The sequence below is a fragment of the Mesoplodon densirostris genome, chromosome 9, assembly GCF_025265405.1.
Source record: "Mesoplodon densirostris isolate mMesDen1 chromosome 9, mMesDen1 primary haplotype, whole genome shotgun sequence".
NCBI classification, from domain to species: domain Eukaryota; kingdom Metazoa; phylum Chordata; class Mammalia; order Artiodactyla; family Ziphiidae; genus Mesoplodon; species Mesoplodon densirostris.
The window spans coordinates 67178758-67202726 of NC_082669.1; the positions used below are offsets into that span (position 1 = coordinate 67178758).

Sequence of the window (23969 nt, forward strand, 5' to 3'; positions counted from 1 at the left end):
TGTTTAAGGAAGTGAGAGATGTGGTACCTGAGCAGGCCTGAGTGTTCTGGTTCCTAGAAAGCAGACCCTGATGAAGTAAATGATGAGTGAAACATCGCGCCTGCCCCCTAGCTCCTGTGCCTGAGCTTAGATTTAGTGCTGACCATTCAGCCTCCTGATTAAAAATGTAAGTTTCCCTGAACTATGGTCTTGGGCTATGGGTGCTCCAGGAAGTGTACTAATCTGTTATAGCGTAATAAATTGGTGCTGTTACCAGAAGGGGAACCCCTGCCAGGGCCCAAGAGTGGGCTCTTGTCTAACACCCGGGAATGAATTGTCCAAGGAGACACACATGCTGACAAAGCAAAAGACTTTATTGGGAAGGGGCCCCCCGGGGGGAGAGCAGCGGGGAAAGGAAACCCAGGAGAACTGCTCTGCCACGTAGCTCACGTCTCAGGGTTTATGGTCATGGGGTTAGCTTCCCAGGTTGTCTCTGGCCAGTCACCTTGCTTGTGCCCATATTTGGCCCAATTCCTGGTGACGCACACATCTCTCAGTCAAGGTGGTTTCCAGCATCAGGGTTTCTGGGACATCGGCAGGACATGTTATGGCTGGCATCTCCTCCCTCCTTTTGACCCCTCCCTGCCAGCTGGTGGTAGCTGGTCAGTTCCGTGTTTCTTATTGAGACCTCCTGTTGTGAGATAACTCATGCAAGCAGTTATTATTCTGCCTGGCCAGGGTGGGCGGTTTCAGTTAGTGGTTCCCTAACAATACTACTTTGACATCAATTGGTGACTTACGTATTTAGCTGGTGTGAATCACTTCCCAAGGGCCCATCAGGTATGTACCTGAGCAGCCCTTGGGGCTCTGCGCAAAGCGCCTACCAACCTTCGCTCCAGCTGTCTCAGCTGTAGAAGAGTCTAGTGAGAGAAATGTATCCTTAAAAGGCTATGGCATTCCAGAGAAGGAAAAAATACATCTGATGAGGAGACTAACAAGGCTTATGCAGAGGTAGTCAGGGATGACATTTTAGGAAGAAGATCCAGTTTGAGCCAAAGCCCTGAGGCAGGCATACAGCAAGTAAGTTTGGTTTGACTAGAACATAGGTTGTGTAAGAGGACTAGATAAGATGTGTGTTTCCACTGAATATGGTTCGTCCCCTGAAATGCTGTGAAGTAAAAGTAGTTAAGCCCTTGAATGTTTTAAGATTATTCCATTTCAGTGGATCAATACCAAATAGTAAGTTAAAGTTATCTTTCCTTAGGGAACATATGACCCTAGGCAGGCTTATTAGACAGCACTTCATATGATGTTGAAAGGGCAGCATAATCTTTTATCTCATTTCTAGGTTTGGAATAATTTTTCTTAACCAGAGGGGAGGAGAGCAAGTATGTTAACAATAATGTTTGTAAAATAATAGTCTTTTATCTTAGAAAAAGTAAAAACCAAAGATTACTAGTACTGTATTAGGGGGAAAAAGGAATAAAAATCATAAGTAATCCCATTACCTAGAGAATCATCACCATATTTATTGCTGGTTCTTCCAGACGTCTATGCAAAAATGAGATCAAACATACAGATCTTTTCTAACTTATTTCTTTCTCTTAGAATTTTCCCCCAGAATGTAAGTTCCTTGGAGCTAGAATCCAGCATCCTTTGTTAGGTCCTATTCCTATGTCCTGGGAAGCAGTAATTGAGACCATGCTCTTGCTTCTGTTTTCAGGTTGGCAGCCTCGGTGGTTCCTTCTCTGTGGGGGAATATTATCTTATTATGATTCTCCTGAAGATGCTTGGAAAGGTTGCAAAGGGAGCATCCAGATGGCGGTGTGTGAAATTCAAGGTGAGAAGCCAAGACACTTGCAGGTTTTATTTTTCTTTCTGTTTCTCCCCCCAGATAAAAAAAAAAAAACACTGGCTTCTGTGTGCCTTTCTCTGCTGCTCCCATAGTATAAAGATATATAATGTTATGTCCCCCAGAAAAAGTCTTACAAGTAATACCTAAAACTGCAGCGAGTTTTTACAAGGAGGTTGGTTTAGAGGTAGTCAGAATAAATGAGAGCAGTGTGCTTATTAACCACACATGTAGTACTCATGCCTTGGTCACCTGCTCACCTCGGGCTTGTGGCAGTTTGCTAAGCTTATTTGTCTTTTTATTGCAACATCAAACACTTCTGTGTTTAAATCACGACACATACACACCTTCTCGCCACCATCACCATGCTCAAAACTAAACAAACAAACACCTAACAGACCTACAAATAGCCTTTTCTTCTTGGTTTTGAGAATCTTGAGACATGCTGAGAGGATGTGGCTCAGAAACCGACTAGAAGGGAATTTGGGGCATGGGGCTTGGGGAGGTGAAGGAGAGTGTGGCTTGCTTGTTTCTTCTCCTAAACTGTTCTAAAGGAATTCTCACATTTTTGATAAGACTAGTGAAGGAAAGTAGAAAGGAAAAATACTGTGTTCTTGATTGCTTTTCAGTAACCCAAGGAGATAAAGAGCACATCCTTACTTGTTTGCATCAAGCCTTTTTGGCCGCAGAGCAGCATACTTTACACACACACACCAGAAGAGAGATTTTTCCTCTCTCCTCTTATAAACGATCCTAAGGAGATTTAGGTGATTCTTTTTGAGGCCACAGTCCTGGTGAGACCTTGGAGCCAACTGCAGCGTTTTCCCTCTCCATTAGCAGAGACCTCTGGGAAGAGATAAGGTTTCTGACCTCCCTGTGCCTTGCTCCCAGTTCATTCTGTAGATAACACACGCATGGACCTGATAATCCCTGGGGAACAATATTTCTACCTGAAGGCCAGAAGTGTGGCTGAGAGACAACGGTGGCTGGTAGCCTTGGGGTCAGCCAAGGCCTGCCTGACAGACAGTAGGACCCAGAAAGAAAAAGGCAAGTACTGATTGTCCTCTGGACTGGGAACCCTGGGAATCACCTAGTGGCATCTCTGGGTTCCCGTATTTGTTATCTTGCTTCTGACCACGTAGCCATAGCCAGCTTTTTTTTTTTTTTTAAGTAGTTATGTATTCAGTATTTTATTTATTTATTTTTGGCTGTGTTGAGTCTTCGTTTCTGTGCGAGGGCTTTCTCTAGTTGCGGCAAACGGGGGCCACTCTTCATCGCGGTGCGCAGGCCTCTCGCTCTCGTGGCCTCTCTCGTGGCAGAGCACAGGCTCCAGACGCACAGGCTCAGTAGTTGTCGCTCATGGGCCTAGTTGCTCCGCGGCATGTGGGATCTTCCCAGACCAGGGCTCGAGCCCGTGTCCCCTGCATTGGCAGGCAGATTCTCAACCACTGCGCCACCAGGGAAGCCCCCATAGCCAGCTTTTTATATCATGCAAGTGCTGTATATCTCAGTGGACCTTAAACAGTCTGACTCTTCTTTCTTAGCATGTCATAGTAGAAAGAATGCAGGTTTTGGAGCCAGATACAACTGGGTTCAAATCATGGCTTTGTGACCTTGACATAGATCACTTAACCTCTCTAATCTTCAGTTTCCTTATATTTTGAAAAGAGGTAATTACCTATCTTAGAAGGATTACCACGAGGTACCTCATCGGGCACAAAGTTGACTTTTGGTAACGAGTAGCTGAGCCAGAGAAGCCTTGGATCTGGTATTTCCTGCAGTAACACCCCGTTTTCCCCTCCCTGTTCCTGGGGTAGATGGATACTTAATTGTCAGGTTGCTGCTGCTTAATGCTCATTAACTCAACATCATTAGTTCTCCTGAGAACCATGGCATAACTTTCTATTTTGCCTGGGTCACGAGTGCCAGGGCTTACTGCCTGAGCTCTGCCTTCCCAGCCCCCCAGCCTCGAATGTACACCTGAAAAGATTGGTGGGAGAGAGGGGCCTCTGGGAACAAGTGTTTCAGGGGACCTTTCTCATGACACATATAGCAGATGTGCTTAACTCTTCAAGTAGACACAGTAAAATGACCTATTTGTTGGTTGTTTTTCAATGCTCAGTCGAGAGCAAATTCTAGACACTGTCAGCTCTGACTCAGATCAGGTGGTAATGTGCAGCTTTTTCACGGATAGGAAAGCAGAGGCAGTTATGATTGTAGCCGAGCCCTCAGCGCCAGGATGGCTGGAGTGCCGTGCTAATGAAGGAGCAGCAGGTGTGCAGAGGGTGCCGTTCGCCTTGCCAGGCAGCATGCTGGACCAGTCCTCTGAATTCACAAGCTGTCTTATTAGTGGTAACTGCATGTTACAGAACACTGTTTCCCAGTTTTGAGCATTGGATAGATAGCTGTGACCCCATTTTACAGATAGGAAAACTGTGGCAGACCAAAACTCTGAACCCTTGACTGTTCCCAGTTCTGACACAAGTGGATCAGAGGTATACTGTCTCCTTCTTCCTGTACTGGTGATCGTTAAATATGTTGGCTCAAGAAATAAATGTGGATTACTTCAGAAGACTAGAAATCTCCTTTTTCTCTTTTTCTTGCTCCCATAACTTCAATTATGTCATATCTGTAACCCATACTATAAACATCTGACTTTAGGCATAGATTATATTTCACTTATCTGTATAGTATGGTAACTAGTATATCAGTTATTTATTCTGGGAATTAAATTACGTTTTCATCATTTTGTTATTTAGAGTTTGCTGAAAACACTGAAAACTTGAAAACCAAAATGTCGGAACTAAGACTCTACTGTGATCTTCTTGTTCAGCAAGTAGATAAAACAAAAGAAGTGACCGCAACTGGTGTGTCCAATTCCGAGGTAAAATACCAGTCTTCTTAGCCACATGACAAGTGGCACCAGATGTTGCTTACAGGCGCTGCTTATTCTCACATAATCCCTACCTTGGAATTTACTGTTTTTCAGAGAAAAAAAGTGACCGACTTCAACAAAGAGAAGAAGTGTGTGCATTTCAGCATATGGAAGCATATAGTTTTCCTTCCTGGGATGAATTCAGGATTAATTAATTGATAATTTTGGAACTTTTAACTTTAGTACTGATGTACTAAAATATGTGTCTCCCCAGTTTGCATAACTTTCTAAAATACAGCCTCAGCTGTCTAGCAGAGCCATTTCTATACTACGCCTGTGGCTCCTAAGGTGACAGCACCGTGTCTGTCAGTAATATGTATGTGTCACCTCTGATGAGACTGTAACAGGAGTTTATTTCACCGTAATTGATGTTCTGCTTGAGTAGAGACTAGTGCTTTCAAAGATAGAGACACAGCTTTATTTCTCTCCATCATCAGCAAGGATTGCGATTTTTATCATTTATTAATGAAATTGTTATTTACTCATTCTAAAAGGTATATTAAAAGATCTGTGTGGTGTTAAGCTATGTACTGAATGGGTCACATTAACCAGAGAGGGGTCTCTGCTCTGCTCACAGAGAAGTTGTCTGAAAAACAGTGCCCACAAAATGAAGAATCTGCAGATTATAATTAATGGTTTTCAATTACTTTTCTTAGGTAGTGTATCACTATGCTACTAGTCATATATGTGCTCTAAGTTTTTCTAATAAAGGTGGTTTAACTCACTTTCGTTCACTTTTGGGGGGGGGGGTCTCACTCATTCAGCAACTGCCTATTGTGTACAAGATACTGTGCTGGGGGAGGGAGATGGGAGGGGTACCAAAACACTTCAGTCCTGCTTTTGGGATGTTAGAGCCTAGAGCGTTGATTCTCAACCCGGAGCAGTTTTGCTCCTCAGGAGACATTGGGCAATGTCTGAGACATTTTTGGTTGTCACTACTGGGGGAGTGCTGTTGGCATCTAAGGGGTAGAGGCCGGATGCTGCTTAATATCTGCAATGGATAGGAGAGCCACTCCCCCTATATCCCCTGCTCCAGTAAGCCAGCCCCAAATGCCAGTGATGCCAAGGTAGAGAAGCCCTGGTCTAGTAGGAAGGGAAAAAGTGAACACAGCAATTTTTAATTCTAGGAAGTGTTTATAGTAAGTGCCTTGGGAACTTGCTAATGAAACTGTGGTTATGATCTTGTGATTTATAATCAGAAATATATGGTTGGTCTTTGTCTAGTTTTTGGCACAGAGCTCCAAAAAAAAACCCTTGGAATTTCCAGGTGATAAAAAGTGTCTTTTGTTATGTTCATGAGGCAACTATTGGAAAATACTAAGGATGGAGGCTCTGGTTGACTGTAGACCCAAGCAAGTGATTAGGGGGTTGGAACTTTCATTCCTACCCCCTCACCTCCTGGGAGGGGAGAGGGATTGAAGGTTGACTTTAGTCACCCTTGGCCAATGATTTAATTAATCGTGCCCATTTAACGAAGCTTCCATAACCCACAGCATGGGGTTTGGAGAGCTCCCGAGTGGGTGAATATGCGTTGACTGGGGAGAGTGGCATACTCGGGGAGCATGGAAGCGCCAAGCCTCTTCCCACATGCCTTGCCCTATGCATCTCTTCCATCTGGCTGTTCCTGAGTTATATCCTTTTATAATATACTGGCAGTCTAATAAGTTAAATGTTTCTTTTAGTTCTGCGAGCTGCTCTGGCAAAGTAAGTAAACACAAGGAGGGGGTTGTTGGAATCTTCAGTCTGGAGTGGGTCAGTGAGTAGCACAAGTGACACCCTGAACTTGCCATTGGTGTCTGAAGTGGGGGTGGGGAGCAATCTTGTAGGACTGAGCGCTTAACCTGTGAGATCTGACACTATTTCCAGGTAAATTGTGTCAGAATTGTAAGACACCCAGCTGGTGTCCAGGAATTTCTTGGTGGTGTGGAAAAAAAACACACATTATAATTGGTGTCTGAAAAATAGTGGTTCATGACCAGTAACATCTAGCTTGTTAGAAATACAAAATTGAGGAAAATATAGAGGCTATGGTTAAAGAACAAAATTCACCTGACTAAAATTTAAAGATCTTATTAGCTTTATTCAGCAATTCATAAATCAGGCAGCATCCAGTCTAGCAGATAGAAAGGAGCTGTGAAGAGCTGTACCAGGCTAGAGATCTTTATAGACCAAAGTGAGCAGGAACAAGGAAGTTATACTGGGCATTTGCTGAATGGTTAAAGCAGGGTTACTTTTCTTATATGGAGCAAAGGGAAGTCTTGGAGCCAGGTCAGTACACTAACTTGTGCTGAGCAGGCAAGCACTGATTGGTTGACCTAGGCCTGCCTTTTCTGGGAGAGCCCAGCATAGAAACTTGGATAAGTTTTTGGTTTGCTGATGTGAGACTTAGCATGAGTGACTCCATCTTGGGCCCAATCTGGTGACTTTAATACCACTAAGATGTGGTTACCAAACTCTCTAGTCAGGGGGTAGCCTCAGTTTCCTGAACAACTTATTAATATCAATATCCAAAGGAAAAACAACCTGAGCAAGTGAAATAACTTGGAGAAAAAAATGATTAGATATTCAGAATAATTCCAGTTGCTGAAACCTCTTAGACTCATCTGTACTGAAAGCCAAAAACTCATTCTGAAAGCAAACAGTGTGTGATTTGTGGTTTCTAATGCTTCTATTCCAGAACTTCATTTTTACTCAGACAGTGGGAGACATTTTTCCATTGATCCCACTGGTCTTCAGTTCATGTGATTCTGTTTGGTGTCTGCCATGCCTTATAGACTGCAAACTCCACAAGGGCTCAGCGCCTAGCACCTGACATACTGCTGTCATATAGTGTTGTTGAGTTGAGAGAAGTCGTTGCCTTCAGTTGGAGTGGTGGGTGAGCATGAAGGGCAGATTGAGGGTAAGGCTTGAGTATGATTAATAGATAAGTTGGACTTGCTCAGTCTTTTTCTTTTATGACTGATACACATATTTGTCCAGCAAAATAGATGGGTACGTGATTATTGTTATTACCCGTTACTAGATGGATAAAACCTCTAAGGACATTCCACAACTGGGCTTTTTCCTTTTTGGCAAGGTAAAGGAGTCTTCACTCTGGTTGTTTTGTAGGAGGGAATTGATGTGGGAACTCTGCTGAAATCAACCTGCAATACTTTTCTGAAGACTTTGGAGGAATGCATGCAGATCGCAAACGCAGCCTTCACTTCTGAGCTGCTCTATCGCACTCCCCCAGGATCACCTCAGCTGGCCATGCTCAAGTCCAACAAGGTAACAGACCAGGTCAGCTTGGCTGCAGTAGGGCATGATGAAAAGTTAAGAAAGTGATATACTGAGCTAAGTTCTCCATCACCCTTTGGCAACTGATAAAGACGTTTTTGTAGTGGACTTTCCTTTATGTCCACTATTATATATGCCCTTAGTCCCTTGTATCCAGTCAGTTAGTGTTGGCAGTTTTACCACCTGAACATGTCTCTCTCTGATGTAGCTAGTTTCTTGTCTCCAGCCTCCTTGTCCAGGGAGTCTTGCTGAGATTGGTGATAGCCTTCTAATTAGCTGCCTTCAGCTCTTCCAGGCAGCCTACAGTGTTTCTGTTCATGCAGTGTAAATTGGGCCACTTTACCTAAACCTTTTAGTGGCTCCCTCATTGCCTGCAGGTTAAAGTCAAAACGTCCTGGCCCCTTCCCACATCACCAACCTCTTTCTTTTTCATAACCTGGCTTGAACATATTAACTGCCTGTAGCTCCCCCACTTCTTTGGGCCATTTCCCAGGACCAAGAATGCCCTTCTCACCTGTCTTTCCCTGGTTAGCTCTTATTCATCCTTCAAAATTTAATCTCTCTTTCCCTGAATCCCTTAGTTGGGCTAAGAGTTCCTCCTCTACGCATACCCCTATTTTAGCCTTATTCTATATTGAAATTACCTTAAGGGCAAGAACCCCATACTGTTTACCTGTATGCTTCCAGTGTTTGATACAATGCTGTATCATAGTTTGGTATTTAATAATATTTAATGAGTGTAATAGTAATTACAAGAAAGCTAACCACCAAGGGTATAAATATGGTAATTAGGCCCTTCAAAAGACCATCTTCCTTTTTCTTAGAAATTTGGGTACCCTTATTTGAATAACTATTAAAGACTGGTTGGGATCAATGACTCCTTTCTTTTGGGAAGACCTAAAATTATTCCTCTTGAGTGGGGCAGTGTGTGTTATGATCATATTTACCACTTTCATATGTGATAAAACTCTAAATATAGTCTGTTGGGAGTTTAACATGTGAATTTTCTTTTCTTTGCTTCTTTTAAAGATGAAACATCCTATTGTACCAATTCATAATTCATTGGAAAGGTACAGTAACATTTTTTGTTTTTTCTTCTTTCTAAAAATATAAAAATAAGGATATTGGTATTCCTTGTTTTTTTTTTTTAAGAAATTATGTGGTGGGCTTCCCTGGTGGCACAGTGGTTAAGAATCCGCCCGCCAATACAGGGGACACGGGTTCGAGCCCTAGTCCGGGAAGATCCCACATGCCGCGGAGCAACTAAGCCCGTGTGCCACAACTACTAAGCCTGCGCTCTAGAGCCCACGCACCGCATCTACTGAAGCCCACGTGCTCTAGAGCCCGTGCTCCGCAACAAGAGAAGCCACCACATTGAGAAGCCCATGCACAGCTACAAAGAGTAGCCCCTGCTCACCACAACTAGAGAAAGCCCATGTGCAGCAACAATGACCCAACACAGCCAAAAATAATAAATAAATTAAAAAAAAAAAAGAAATCATGTGGTGGTTTTTCTCATGCTTTGAGATGATACCAGAGGAGAACCTGAAGCACTGCAGGTCTTTCATTCAGCACTGACTACTAGGGAAGATGTTTGCATTTCCCCAGGATATGGATCTCACCCACCACATCTAATAACTTTTCATTTCTCTGTTGTACTGAGTATTGGAACCTCCTCTCTTGTGAAGGAGCCGAACATTGATTTCAGTGTGGTTTTATCAGAAAAGACAGCGCTATTTTGTTTCGTTTAAATATAAAAATCTTAAGTAGCTTTACAGGTTGGAAAAAGAACATAATATCAAAATCTGAACTACTGAAAGAAAGTACACGTTTACACAGTTGTGTTCCTATTATTTAGGGTCTTTATTCAGTTATTATTTCATATAAACATTCCTATATTTTGACATTGTCCATGTATTTGTCCTTTCAAGTTATTATTTAATATTTTCATCTCTATATACAGTTGTTTGTTTCTTTAGTACAAGGATTGTTCCCCAATTTGGTTAATAATTTTCTCCTGATCTAAATATTTCTACTAGTAACATCTTTGTAGATTTTTTTTTCTTTTGAGGTATTTCATCAATATACTCATATTTTTAATTGCCAAGTTGAAATACGGTATTTTTTTAGAAAAACAAATGCTTTTCCTGGAGTCAACATGTAGCTTGGACCTTTTCCCTTTATTCTTATTAGAAGAAAATGGTTTTGTTCTAATTTGGCTGAGTCTAGTTATTTATAATAAGATGTTATGATTGTCCCTTTAACAGAATCAGTTATTTCACTTGCATGTTAAATAGCCTTTTATGTTACCCTAAAGAGCAACAGATACTCAGGATGTATTGTGTCCTGGGTTTTCTTTGTCTTCCTTGACCACAGCTTGTGGCTTCTAGACAGTTAACTGCTAGGCAAACAAATGCAAGTGGCCAGTGATTTGAGAGGTGAGGAGAGAGAAAAAACCTTCCAGGGAGAAGCTGAGGAAAGTGAGAAAAAGTGTTGAATGTGGTACCTGTAGAAAAGCTGATTGAAAACCCAAGTGCTATCAATGAATATTTCCTGTTGCTGGTGGGGTGCAGGAAGTTTGAGTCAGCTGAGGGTGCATGAAGAGCCATGAATGGCTCTTTGGTCTCTGAACTTCAGCCTGGAGACAGGCCTGCTCCCAGCAGAGGAGGATACCTGCCTTGGAGGCAGGAGGGTGGGGTGAGAGATTTGGCTTGATTTAACAATTCTGTTTTTTAATCAGTGTTAGAAGGAGTTGGTAATTGTGGTTGTGGACCCTTCCCCATCCCTCAGAATAGGATCTATCTGTGCAGTCTATTTATGACCAAATAATTGGACTTTTTGGCTTTTTTCCTTTTAAAAAAATTTTAGGCAAACAGAGTTAAACAGTTGTGAGAATGGATCTTTAAATATGGAAATAAATGATGATGAAGAAATCCTAATGAAAAACAAGAGCTCCTTATGTTTGAAACCCGCAGAGACAGATCGCAGCATATCAAGTGAAGAAAATACAGATGATCATATAACAGGTAAAAACAAAAAAGATGTGAGGCAAACCATTGAATAAAAGGATCATGGGGCTTTGATTCATTATCCATGATGCGACACTTGATAGCGATTGACCTCAAGACAGCGTGCTAGGTAGCTCCCGAGGCAGATGTTCGTAAGATAACAGAGTTCACTTGAAAACGTTCTGCCGTCCCACCTGACCCCCCTATTGAAAAGGCAGAATGAAGAGGAGTTTCCCACTCACTGTTCTTAGCTGTGATGTCCATGGGCTTCAGTGAGCTGTAGCTGTCTGTGCTGACTTTTTAGAGAGTATGAGTATTAGGGCCTTCTGCTCAGAATTTCAGAGTCCATTGAACATAGACTATGATGTGAGACTTAAGAGTCTGCAGAGTTATGGCAGTTCAGTTTTCCATCCTCCTGGTTTCTGGTGAGGCCTGAGGATGTCCGAATTCACTAACCACCATCAGATTTTCGCCTGGCTCTCTCTGTGTTCATCAAGCCAAATTCCCAAGTTTTAGGTAATAACCTGTAGTTGAAAGTGCTGCCGTTTTCGATTTACTAATTTCATTGGCTCTAACTACTAAAACCAACTTCAGATCAGTCCATGACAACCATCTTAGAGTTTTTAATTGTGTTATAAGTGTGTATTAAATAGTTTGAAAATAATTTTTTTTAAGAAGTTTCCTCCTCATCTCCTCTGGTGAGTGGGGGGAAGAAAAGATGCATTTTCATAGCTGTTAACCTGCAGCAAGCAATCCATACATCACTGAAGTCTTATCCCTTGAGTAAATAATAGGAGAATTTCTATTAAAACGGTACTATTATTTATTTGACCCAATAATTTTTTTCTAGGGATTTGTCCTCAGGGAATAGTCAGATTTAAAGACAAATATATATAGACAGGGATGTCCTTTATGACATTACAGTTAATTCTCATTACTCATGGTAGTTTTGTTCTATAAAGTCACTCAAACACTGAATTAGCAAATACTGAACCGTTGCTCCTAGGGGAAACACATAGTTAGGTTCCTGCGAGCCTCTTTTCACAATTTCATCAGCTGATGAGAACATATTGTTGTTTTGTGTGTTTCTGTTTAAAGACACCTTGTTGAGGAGAGGGATAAATTGGAAGATTGGGATTGACATATACATACTACTATATATAAAATAGGTAACTAATAAGGAACTACTGTATAGCACAGGGGACTCTACTCAATACTCTGTAATGGCCTATATGGGAAAATAATCTAAAAAAGAGTGGATATATGTATATGTATAATTGATTCACTTTGCTGTACACCTGAAACTAACACAACATTGTAAATCAACTATACTCCAATAAAAATTAAAGAGTCCCTCCTCCTAAAGGAAAAAAAAAAAGATACCTTGTTTATATATATTGTTGACTCATTAACATTGAACCCACAGCCAACAGCACTATAACTCATGCCTGAACGAAGCTTATCTTTTTTTTTTTTTTTGCGGTACGCGGGCCTCTCACTGCTGTGGCCTCTCCCGCCGCGGAGCACAGGCTCCGGACGCGCAGGCTCAGCGGCCATGGCTCACGGGCCCAGCCGCTCCGCGGCATATGGGATCCTCCTAGACCGGGGCACGAACCCGTGTCCCCTGCATCAGCAGGCGGACTCTCAACCACTGCGCCACCAGGGAAGCCCACAAAGCTTATCTTATATAAGCTTATATAACACGTGTTTTTCCATAAGGCACATCACAGCCTTCTTGTGCTTAGGAACACTAGGCAGCACTACACTTGGGGGTCCTTTTAAACAGCAAAATCAACAACAAAATACACAAAAATGCAAAAAAAAAAATGGTACTAAATAAACACATTTGCGTACATTATGAAAGGTGAAACAAGAAAGCAAAATGTCACCTTGTTCGACCTCAGTTGGGAACATGCGTGTCAGGTAACTCAAATTTTTTCACCACTCTGCACATATCCAAAATGACTGCAAGAGTGCCATGAGCGTCGATTTTAGTATTACAAATAAACTTCAGCATGTAGGCAAATCCACAAAGACAGAATCCACTAATAATGAGGCTCAACTCTATTTATAATACTGAAATTTTAGAAACTACCTAAATGCCCTCCACATAAACATGATTCAATATTACATGGTCATTAAAACCATGTTTTGAAGAGTATTGAATGATAATGAAAATATTCATGATATACGGTTCAGTGAAAACAGGCTGGATGAAAATCTACATGTATTTAAACTCAATTTTGTTTGTATATGTATAGTATTTCACTGATTTTTCTTTCTGTATACTATTCTGTGTTAAAAATGTTCAACAATGAATATATATATATATTAATCTTATAATACATAAATAAAAGGTTAGTAATAGGTATCTCCTGCTTTACAGTCCAGAGTGAAATGGTAAAGGAAGATGGAGAGGAAAACCTGGGAAATCATGACAGCCACTTGGCACAGTCTGAATCACACTCCTCAAGCAGCTCTCCAGAAGCCCACTGGGAAGAAGGCCAAGAAGTCATCCCAACTTTCTTTAGTACCATGAACACCAGGTATTCTGTACTCTCTAAAATCACTGACAGTTGGATACAAGCTTTCCTTCTGGAAAGTCAATGTTGGTGTTCCTTTCAGGGGATGGCGTATCCTAACAGAATAGAGAATGTGGCATACCAAGCATCTGCTTTACTGTTCACCTTGCCTGAAGCAGTGGATAAGAAGGAACTGGATTGTGAGAGTATACTCTGTCAACAAGTTTTAGCTTGCTTTGGTGGATTATCTTTGCAAAATGATTTTATTAGACTGTGTTATAATAGAAGAACAGTCATTGGGGCGTATTTGTGAGACGAAGCTAAATGATTTGACCTACAGAGGGACAGCTGTTTTCATGACTGCCTCTGAACTGCAGAGCATGCTAATGTTGTGTTTTCAATCTTTCCTCCTCTGTATCACCAAATTATTCAGCTTTAGTGACATCGAACTTCTGGAAGACAGTGGCATTCCCACAGAAGCATTCTTAGCATCATGTTATGCTGTGGTTCCAGTATTAGGTAAGATTGCTGGATTTGCCTTAAATTCATAGTCTCTAGAATCTGTTTCACTGCAGTTATTTTGTAGTAGAAATATGCTGAACTATGTGTACGGTAAGATGACCCTCCTTATCTACCTCTTCATATCACTAGACACATATAGTTAAAACTGTGTGACCTTAAGCATTATTACATATTTCCATTTCATTTCTAATTATGATTAATATTGATCTTAGAGTTGTGTAATGAAAAAAGGGAATTCTGTTTTCTAGAAATCATACTTAAGAGCAAAAGTGAAAGTAGTTGAGGAACAGATCTTCAAATCTGTTGGTACTATGAAAAAACATTTTACCAGCTAAAACTTTTTTCAGATTAAAAAAAATTATATATATAACTTTATTTAAGTTTAAATTACATTTACTTTTTATAGAGCCAGTAGTATCAGGAATTGCGAATGTGTTGAAATTTGCTATATAATCCATTTAACTCTGTATTTTTTTTTAAATCAAGGTATATCTTGCATAGAACTTAACTGTTATAATTCAGAGAGTTTTGACAAATGCATCTACCTATGTAATCCACACCTCTATCAAGGCAGAGAATGTTTTCATCACCCCAGAATGTTCCCTATGCCAGTCAGTCCACAGCCTGTCACCCAGCCCAAGGCAACCATACTGATTTCTGTCACCATAGATTAGTTTTTTTGTTTTTTTGTTGTTTTTTTTTTGCGGTACGCGGGCCTCTCACTGTTGTGGCCTCTCGCGTTGCGGAGCACAGGCTCCGGACGCGCAGGCTCAGCGGCCACGGCTCATGGGCCCAGCAGCTCCGCGGCGTGTGGGATCCTCCCGGACCGGGGCACGAACCCGTGTCCCCTGCATCGGCAGGCGGACTCTCAACCTCTGCGCCACCAGGGAAACCCCCATAGATTAGTTTTGAGTGTTCTAAAATTTCACATAAGTGGAATCATGTTACGTACTCTTGCATTATACTCTTGATAGTATAATGTTTTCACCTTTGTTGTTACATGTATTAGTAGCTCATTCCTTTTTATTGCTGAATAGTTTTCTATTAAGTGACTATACCCTATTTTGTTTATTCATTCTCCTACTGATAAACATTTGGGTAGTTCCTTGTTTGGGGCTATTATAACTGAAATTGCTCTGAATGTTTTTGTGTCTGTGAGCACATGTTTTCATTTTTGAGTAAATACCTAGGGGTGGAATTGCTGATTCATAGGGTTTATACATGTAATTTCATAAAGAGTGGTTGTACCATTGTGTACTTCCAATAGCAATATATGAATATTCTGGTTATTTCACATCCTCACTAGCACTTGGTGGTGTCAGTATTTTTGGTTTTAGCCATTTCTGTGAGTGTTTGGTGGTATCTTGTGACTTTAATTTGTATTTCTCTGATGACTAATGATGTTGAGCACTTTTTCGTATGGTTATCGACCATTGCTATCTCTTCCATTGTGAAGTCTGTTCAAATCTTTAACCTATTTTTAAAAGTTGGTTAATTTTCTTTTTATTATTGAATTGAAAGAGTTCTTTGTATGTTCTGAATAACATTTCATTGTAGACATACTCATTATGAATATTTTCCCCCAGACTATGACTTGTTCATTTCTTTTCTTAAGGATGCCGATTGAAGAGCAGGGTTTTTAATTTTCATTAAATCAAATTTATCTGTTTTCTTCTTTTAGAGTTAGTGCTTTCAGTATCCTAAAAGATCTTTGCTTATCCCCAAGGTCATGAAAATAGTCTTCTGTGTTGTCTTCTACGCTTTTTATTTTTTATTTTAAATTTACATCTGTGATCCATCTTGGAATCAGTTTTTTATGTGGTGTGAGGTAAGGGTTGAGATTCCTTCTTTTTTTTTTTTTTTTTTTTTTCCTTTATCTGTTTGTTCAAGAACCATCTGTTGAAAAAGCATCTTTTTTCCCTTTTATATTACCTTGGCAGCACTTTGAAAACCAGTTGACCCTATAAGTGTGGGTCTATTTCTGGACTCTCTTTTGTTTCAACAATCTGTTTTTTTTCCTCATCCTAGTATTACAATATCTTAATTACTGTGTAAGGCTTGAAATCAGATAACGTAAGTCTTCCAGTTTTGTTCTTCTTTTTCAAGATGTTTTGGCAATTCTAGGTCCTTTGCATGTCCATATAAATTTTAGCTTTTCAGTTTCTGTTAAAATGAATGTCAATATTATGATATACTATGAGTGTGTTTCGTGTTTGGTAATTGCAATCATTGTTGCTTTTGTTGTGGTCATCCATTTACAATGCTTGGTGTCAGTTTATTTATCTCTTGTAAAAATAAAATACAGTGTGTGGGGGGTGGGGAAAGAATCCTGGGCCATGCGTGCTTCCCATTACTTTTAAGGGAAAAAGCAAAGCTGCCCATCCCACTAATTCAACCCCAGAGAGGAAGAAGAGCCCTGATACAGATCAAAGAGAAAAACTAAGGCCGTATCCAGGGGTCAGTGTACTAGAGTGGAACTTTCCAAAGATGTGTGGAAGGTATCAAAGTTCCCATCCTCCTTCCACGACTCCTCTTCACTCTCCTGGATAGGATAAGCAAGGACAAAGTGGAGCCCACAGAGTAGGGGGCCATGCAGGTGGCTTCCACATGGTTCAGTTGGCCAAAGAAAGTAGAGTCTATATACACACTGGGACTAGAGGTTGAAGGGGATTTGTTTTTCCTTTAGGATTCCTGGGACCATACATTCTTTGATAAGCATGTATGATGGTAGGAGGCAGGATAGAATAGCAGTCTGATGGGAGAGCTACAAGGTAACTCCAATTCCATCCTACACAGTAGTTATGGCCAATAATACAAGTTATCCCTCTTATCATGAAGATGCCAGGAGTCTTAAGTCTTAAGTCTTGAACCTTAAAATCAGAGAAATCATAAATATTTCTCTGTATAAATAAAAATAAATCTCATTACATATATCCCAAACATACACAGAAACAGAAAATGACTATGGTTTAGGAATAAAAAAAGGAGTAAGATAGTAAAATGCAATATTCTGATAAATGTACTGGTTTTCTGTACTAAGCCAGTAAACCACTCGAAACTTAGTGAGAGTAAGTAAAACATAAGTACTCCCAACTGATTTTTTTGAATAGATAGAGGCATTTCCGAATAAGACATACTGTATTATATAAGACACAAAAGAGAGCTTATTCTATGTGTCCCACTGTGATTTTTTTTGAAGTAATGAATCTTGAAAACCTTTCAATAAACATATATGATTTTCTTACTATTTCTTAAAAAAAAAAAAAAGCCTGTTGGGATTTTGATTAGGATTATATTGAATCTGTAAACCAATTAGTAGGAAATTGACATCTTAAACAACATTGAGTCTGCTAATCCATGAATGTGCTATATCTCTCATTTACTTAGGTCTTTATTTTCACAACGTTTTGTATCGTGTAAAGGTCTTACACATCTTTTGTTAGGAATAAATTTTAGAATTTTATGTTTTTTTATGCTATCATGAAAAGTATTTCATTTTCCAGTTGCTTATTAATAGCATATAGATACAATTGACGTGTACATTGAGTTGTTTTTTACAATCATGAATGAGTTAATTTAAAAAATGTATTTTCTGTGTTTATTGAAATTATCATGTGTTTTTCCTGTACTCAATGTAATAAATTACATTGTTTGGATGAATTTAAGCTTGCTATCTTGCTGTCTGTTTCTACCATCTTGCTACTTATTGTCTGTTTGTCTCGTGTTCTTCCTTGTTTACTCCTTTCTTGATTTCTACCCAATTAATCAATTATTTTTTTGTATTCTGTTTTATTTCCTCTTTTAGCTTTTTAGCTACCTATCTTTGTTCCTGCCTTTCTTTTGGATGAGTCAGTATTTTTTAGAATTTTATTATATTTTCTCTTTTGGCTTTTTGGCTATACCCCTCTGTGTTACTATTTTTAGTTGCTCTTATCCAACAAAAATATTCAGACTACATATATAATTTGAAATTTTCTGGCAAGCATATTAAAATTGTAAAGCAAAACAGATAAAACTAATTTTAATAGTGTATTTTATCTAACTTGGTATATACAATATATCATCTGAACATGGAATCAATATAAAAGAATCATTAATGAGATATTTGGCGTTCTTTTTTTGGTACTAAGTCTTTGAAATCTGGTATATATTTATACTTATGGCATATTTCAGTTTGGAATAGGTACATTCCAAGAGCTCAATAGCCACACATCTACTGGCTACTGTATTGGACAGTGCAGCCCTAAGGATTACAATGTGCATTCTAAACTTATAAGGTTATCCTCACCTGCCCTTAGGCCCTTATTATAGTTACTCACTTCAGAGCAGTGTAGTAGAAAAGAGCAATGACAGTGTGCCAGGAACCTTTGAAGCTTATGTTTAGAAAATGATTTAAAAGCAAAAAATAAAAGTTTGGCGGGGGTGGGGGGGCCTGTTAAATTAATTGCTACTATAAAAAATATTTTCCACTTGAAAAAATTGCTTTTTCAAAGATGTTTTCAATCTTTTCTTCTAGACAAACTTGGCCCTACAGTGTTTGCTCCTGTTAAAATGGATCTAGTTGGAAATATTAAGGTGAATATACTGGCTTGTCTCTGTGGAGACTGTATATTTGGAGGGAGTACTTGCATGAAATCTCATTCAGAAACAAATGATTGTTGAGTTTTATACTCGGGATGAAAAGTATAGGCCAGCTGTAAGAACCTTTCTCAGAGGAAAAAATACTTTAAAAACAGTACTTTAAAACCCTCAAACTATTTAATTCTAGCTTAAGCCTAATAAGAATCCTCAAACAAATAAAACAGATTACTTGGAAAGCATAAGGAAGAAGGTAAGAGAGGCTTAATTCATTTTGATTTCTTAGAGGGCCTGGTTGACAAACTTATGTCTCAACAGTAAACTGACTTGCTTGATAGCTTTAGCACTTTTAACTTAGGTTATTTCCCTGCTTCTCCTGCAGAAAGTAAATCAGAAGTATATAACCAACAAAGAAGAGTTTACCACACTCCAGAAGATAGTGCTGCACGAGGTGGAGGCCGATGTAGCCCAGGTTAGGAACTCAGCTACAGAAGCCCTCCTGTGGCTGAAGAGGTGAGGCAACTGGGGCGGGGCAGCAGTTGAAATCCAGCTTAGTTGAAATGTCACCCCCCCCCAAAAAAATGGTCGTGCAAAAGAGGCTACTTCTGAGTGAAAGCTGTAACCCATGTATAGCCTTTTCTAGAAGGCCTGAAGAATAGAATATCAACTTTTTTTTTGCCTCCGTCTTGATAGTGATAAACATTGTTAATATTAATAGAATATATAAGATAGGAATCATAAAGGACAGTAAAGCTGATTGGTTTTGTCTTTATGTCAGTGGATCACAAACTGTCATGGCATCAGAATCACCTGGAGGGCTTATTAAAAAACACAGATTGCTCCACCCAAAACCCAATTTCTGATTCGGTAAGTCTGGAAGGGAGCTCCAGAATTTGCATTTCTAACAAGTTCCCAGGTGATGCTGAAGCTGCTGGTCCTGGGACCACATTTTGAAAACCACTGTGTAGGTATTTCAGATAAGAATTGTCTAGAGCAAGCTAAAGGGAAATCACAGGGAAGAAACTTAGAAAGGACTGCCATGTGACTTGACTTGTTTATTGCTATGCCCAGGATACTACTGAAAAAGAAGCTGATGTCTGCCGTTTATTCATACCCATTCAACATAAGTGAACTTTGAAGAAACATTATTTCTTCCTCTTTTTTGTTTTAGAGGTCTCAAATTTTTGAAGGGATTTTTGACAGAAGTGAAAAATGGAGAAAAGGACATCCAGACAGCCCTGAGTAAGTGTTATTTACATTTTGGTTGATTAATTGAATAGGATGTGGAATGGAGACCCCTGGAGGAGGAGATAGGGTGTGCTTTTCAAGATCTGATTTTGGTATTTTTCTATTTCATTATTATTAATTGTTTGTTTCTTATATGCTTTGTTAAAAAAGAACTCATGAGATAGTGACCTGGTAGTCTAGATCTAACTTATTAAAAATCAGTATATCTTAAAGAAGAGCTAAATTAATAGAGAGCCATCTTTTAATCTTAATAGGAAAACCTAATATTTTTAAGAAGTCAGTTCTTCCTAAATGAATCTTGAGATAACTGTATAGTTTTCTAAAATCCGTATCCAGAGAGAAGCTAGTTTTGGAGACCATAAAAGGGAGTGTATGGGGAACCCTAGGAATTTGCTCTGAAGTGAGATGAAGGGCTGGTCATCATCTTGTATTCCTCAAGTGCCCTACGTGCCCCATTTTTGTGGTGGTGTTGAGACTCGGATGAAGGCCTTGGTCAAAGGAGATCGTCCGATATCTCTAGCATCTTAATGCAGTGACTGGAACACTGTAGGTACTTGATAAACATTGGGTGGGTGGGTGGATAGATGGATGGATCAATGCACCTATCGGCCACTTTTGGAAAACATTGAAGACTTGGAAGCATCCTCATAGTGCCACTAACAGACTGGCTAAACTCTCAATCTTGGTCTCTAGGAAATCCTTCCAGGATGGGCATTGAGGTGAGTGGGTGGGAGTGAGATTCCATATTACTTTGAAGCCTGTATTATTATGATGTAGAGAAGCACATGGTCAGGCTCTAGGCAGTCATGATTGTAAATAATGAAATGAATGAATTCGATGCTTCTGCTGGGGAGGAGGAGCCAGTGTTCACACAGCATTTTATCAGTGTCAGGGGTGAGTTCTTCCTTTTGTTAGTCCTCCCTTTGGGTCATGAGTCTTGAGGGATCCTGCCCCTGTGTGATTTTCCCAGGCCTCCCTGTGTAGAAACTTGCTGATGTGCCATGAAACAATAAAAGCTGATATTTCTGTAACACTGTATAAAAAATTTAGACAACCTAGTCCTCGCATCAATCCATTTTTACAGGTTAGGTAACTGAAATTCTGAAAGATTAAAAGACACGCTAAGACCACAAAGGATCTGAAGCAGGGTCATTTGGGGATCCTCAGTTCTAAGGTCCTCATTTCTCCCACAGAAGGTCTTCTCCACCATCCGTGAGCTACCTGCATTTTGGGGTTTCTCATACATCCTTGAATTTGCAGGACTGTCTCAGTTATATCCTCCCCTAAGTGTCCTGATTTCAGTACTAAAAATATATTCACCGTGACTATTAGGACTCCCTAACCAGTATCTATTCAAACTTGATGACTTTGTGGAGTGATTAAGATCATGGGCTTTCTGGATAGTGTTGTGCCCTTAGGCAATTTACTTAACCTTTCTGTGCCTCAGTTTCCTCATCTGTAAAATGGGAATGATGACTTGATTTCCCTAATAAGATTGTTGTAACGACTAAATGGGTTTATGCATGTGAAAAGATTAGAAATTTGGTACATAATAAGCACTTAATAGAGGTTAGCTTCTATTGTTGTTTATATTCTCATCATCATGACATATACAAAGTTGATCACCTACCAGAAAATGGGACTTATTTGTCCCAAATCACAAATGGAAAGTTACCAAGCTCAGTTGCCAAGCCTGAAATTTCTCTCCAGACTGACTTCTTAGTATGGAAGTTTCACACTGGTAGGAAGACTCCACCACCTGCAGGAAATGCAGAAGATATGGGATTCAGCACTGTGTGTGTGGTGGACTCCACATGTCACAGGATGCTACTGCTTTCTGATGGCTGGCTGTGTGAGGGCAAGTGGGGAATGCTAATCTCATTACCCCTCTGCTGGAGCTGGGATAGAGGAGAACCCAGCTGCTTACCGGACACAGCAAGTGAAAAGAAAAGCTTTGCCCCTTGGAGGTGGAGAGACAGTTGAGGATATACCCTTTCTGCCCTGCCCCCATCCCTAATTCTGCCCCCTTTCCTCCCCTATCTTTTACTTGATTTGAAAGCTGGGCCTAGAGATGTTGACTTTTTGAAGAGAGAGGAGACTTGAAGGGCAAATGCTGCTTCAAAACTGAAATAATCACAGCCAATCTCAGCTTTTCCTTCCCTTTCTTCCCCGCTGGACTGTTTTCAATGGAAAGGAAAAGGGACCATAAATTTGAGATTTTCATCCTGATGCTCAGGATTATTTCAGAGGTCTTTATGATTTAAATCATCTTTGCTTATAGGGATCCCTAGTTTCCTGCTGCTGTTCAATGTGGAGAGATAAAGCTCCCCTAACCAGCCCCCTTCCCTCTAAACACAGACACAGCAAGTTCTGTGCAAGCAAATAAGAGAGACTTATGAGAAATGTTTACACATTAACTGTTCAGAACCCATAGGCTGCTTGTTGCCTATTTCTTCTGGATTGCTGGCTTCTTTTTTCTCATTTTGAAATCACAGGCTTTTAAGCAGAACTGATATTTTGTCTAAAATGAGATAGTTTAGGTATGTAAGTAGAAGAGTGGGTATGTGCCATTTATATGCCACATACAGGCAAATTAGCTTGCATTTTTTATTCTGAAATTGAACTTGAGTTATTGTAATAACAGCTACCATTTATAGAGCACCCAGTGTTGGCATAACACTAGGTTCTCCATAACCATTTTATTTAATCTTCTCAGCACTCCCCTTTTACAGCAAGTAAACTGAGGTTTAGAGAGGATAAGTACTTTACCGAGGGTCTCAGATCTAGATCAGTGGTTCTCAGAGTGGTCCAAGGACAGCAACATCTTCATCACCTGGAGACTTATTAGAAGTGCAGACTAGTGGGTCCCACCTGACACCTGCTGACTCAGAAACTGCCGAGGTGGGGCCCAGCAATGCGTGTGTTCACAAGTCATGCAAGTGATTCTAATCCATGCTCAAGTTTGAGACCCGTTCCTCTAGAGCTGGGATGTTGAAGCTCACCTGTCACTAGGCTACATTTGGTTATTTGGGAATTTTGACTGCATCTAAGTGACTATTAAATAAGCAGGAATAAAAGTACTGAAATTAGTTACCCATAGCATCAGTTAATTTACCTCCTTTTCATGATAATTGGCTGGTTACCCAATGGCTGAAAACTTTTCCTAACCTAGGAACAGCAAGACAATTAGTAGGGATAAAATAAGGATAAATCTTGGATGACAGTCCCAAATTTGAAAACACTGCTTAAAAAAGGTTTTGAGGTAACTGCTCATAATTTTGGATAGTCTTAGTGGCTTTGAAAATGGGAGATGATATGTAACAACAGTCCTAAATGACACAACGGAAGCCTTGACATCTATTAACTCTCTGGAAAATGCATGTATAGTCATTGTATTGCTGCAGTTCTGTGACCTAGAATGAGTTTTCAGCAATCGGAAGGAGGCCTTGGGCTTTATACTGCCTGCTTTTGCATTTGAGCTGTCACTTGAATTCCCCATAATGATGATCAGAGTGGAATATTTTGGGTGGTCTCATGCCAAGAGCTGCTCTGAACTCTAGTGTCCTCTGACATTCTCTAGAGATCACTCTAAGGAAAGAGTTGGGTACACAAGGCAAATGTGTTTAATGGTCCACCCTGTAGCTGAGCCCCTCCATTCACAGATGCCACATCAAGAAGAGGCTTTGGAAAGCATCTTTGTAAGTGAAAGGAAGAAAAGTTGCTCTGCCATTTCATGCACCATTGTACTAAATATTATGTGTTCTGCACTGTTCCCTCAGTGGGATAGCATATTGCCACATCCCTCACCTCGGAATGATTCCATAAATGTCAGGTAAACATTAACCTAACCAAGATCTGTAGCACAGAATAGGAGAAAAAAAAATGTAGAGGAGGCTCACTTATGCATTTAATATGAAAGGCTTTCACAAACAAGGAGAGCTATATGAGAGAGATGAAGTTAGAAGTCATAATCAGATATTTGACATCAAATCATAACTGGACTAATTATTCTGAAAGTATCAGGGAATGTGAGTCAAGTCATACCCTTT

The 23969-nt window shown here is 40.0% G+C and overlaps 1 protein-coding gene across 5 annotated transcripts in view; it reads left to right on the plus strand.

The window, feature by feature from the left end:
* PLEKHA8 (pleckstrin homology domain containing A8) overlaps nucleotides 1-23969 on the plus strand; it is a 99223-nt gene that overhangs the window by 23675 nt on the left and 51579 nt on the right. For all 5 annotated transcript variants that reach the window (XR_009533343.1, XM_060107835.1, XM_060107838.1 and 2 more), the window contains 11 exons: nucleotides 1703-1819; nucleotides 2723-2878; nucleotides 4591-4715; nucleotides 7875-8033; nucleotides 9072-9112; nucleotides 10911-11068; nucleotides 13437-13596; nucleotides 14006-14091; nucleotides 18611-18669; nucleotides 19055-19185; nucleotides 19844-19914. Coding sequence is in view for 4 of the 5 variants with exons in the window: in XM_060107835.1 (XP_059963818.1) it covers nucleotides 1703-1819; nucleotides 2723-2878; nucleotides 4591-4715; nucleotides 7875-8033; nucleotides 9072-9112; nucleotides 10911-11068; nucleotides 13437-13596; nucleotides 14006-14091; nucleotides 18611-18669; nucleotides 19055-19185; nucleotides 19844-19914 (1263 nt within the window). In the remaining variant the exon portion in view is untranslated. The remainder of the gene's footprint in view (nucleotides 1-1702; nucleotides 1820-2722; nucleotides 2879-4590; nucleotides 4716-7874; nucleotides 8034-9071; nucleotides 9113-10910; nucleotides 11069-13436; nucleotides 13597-14005; nucleotides 14092-18610; nucleotides 18670-19054; nucleotides 19186-19843; nucleotides 19915-23969) is intronic.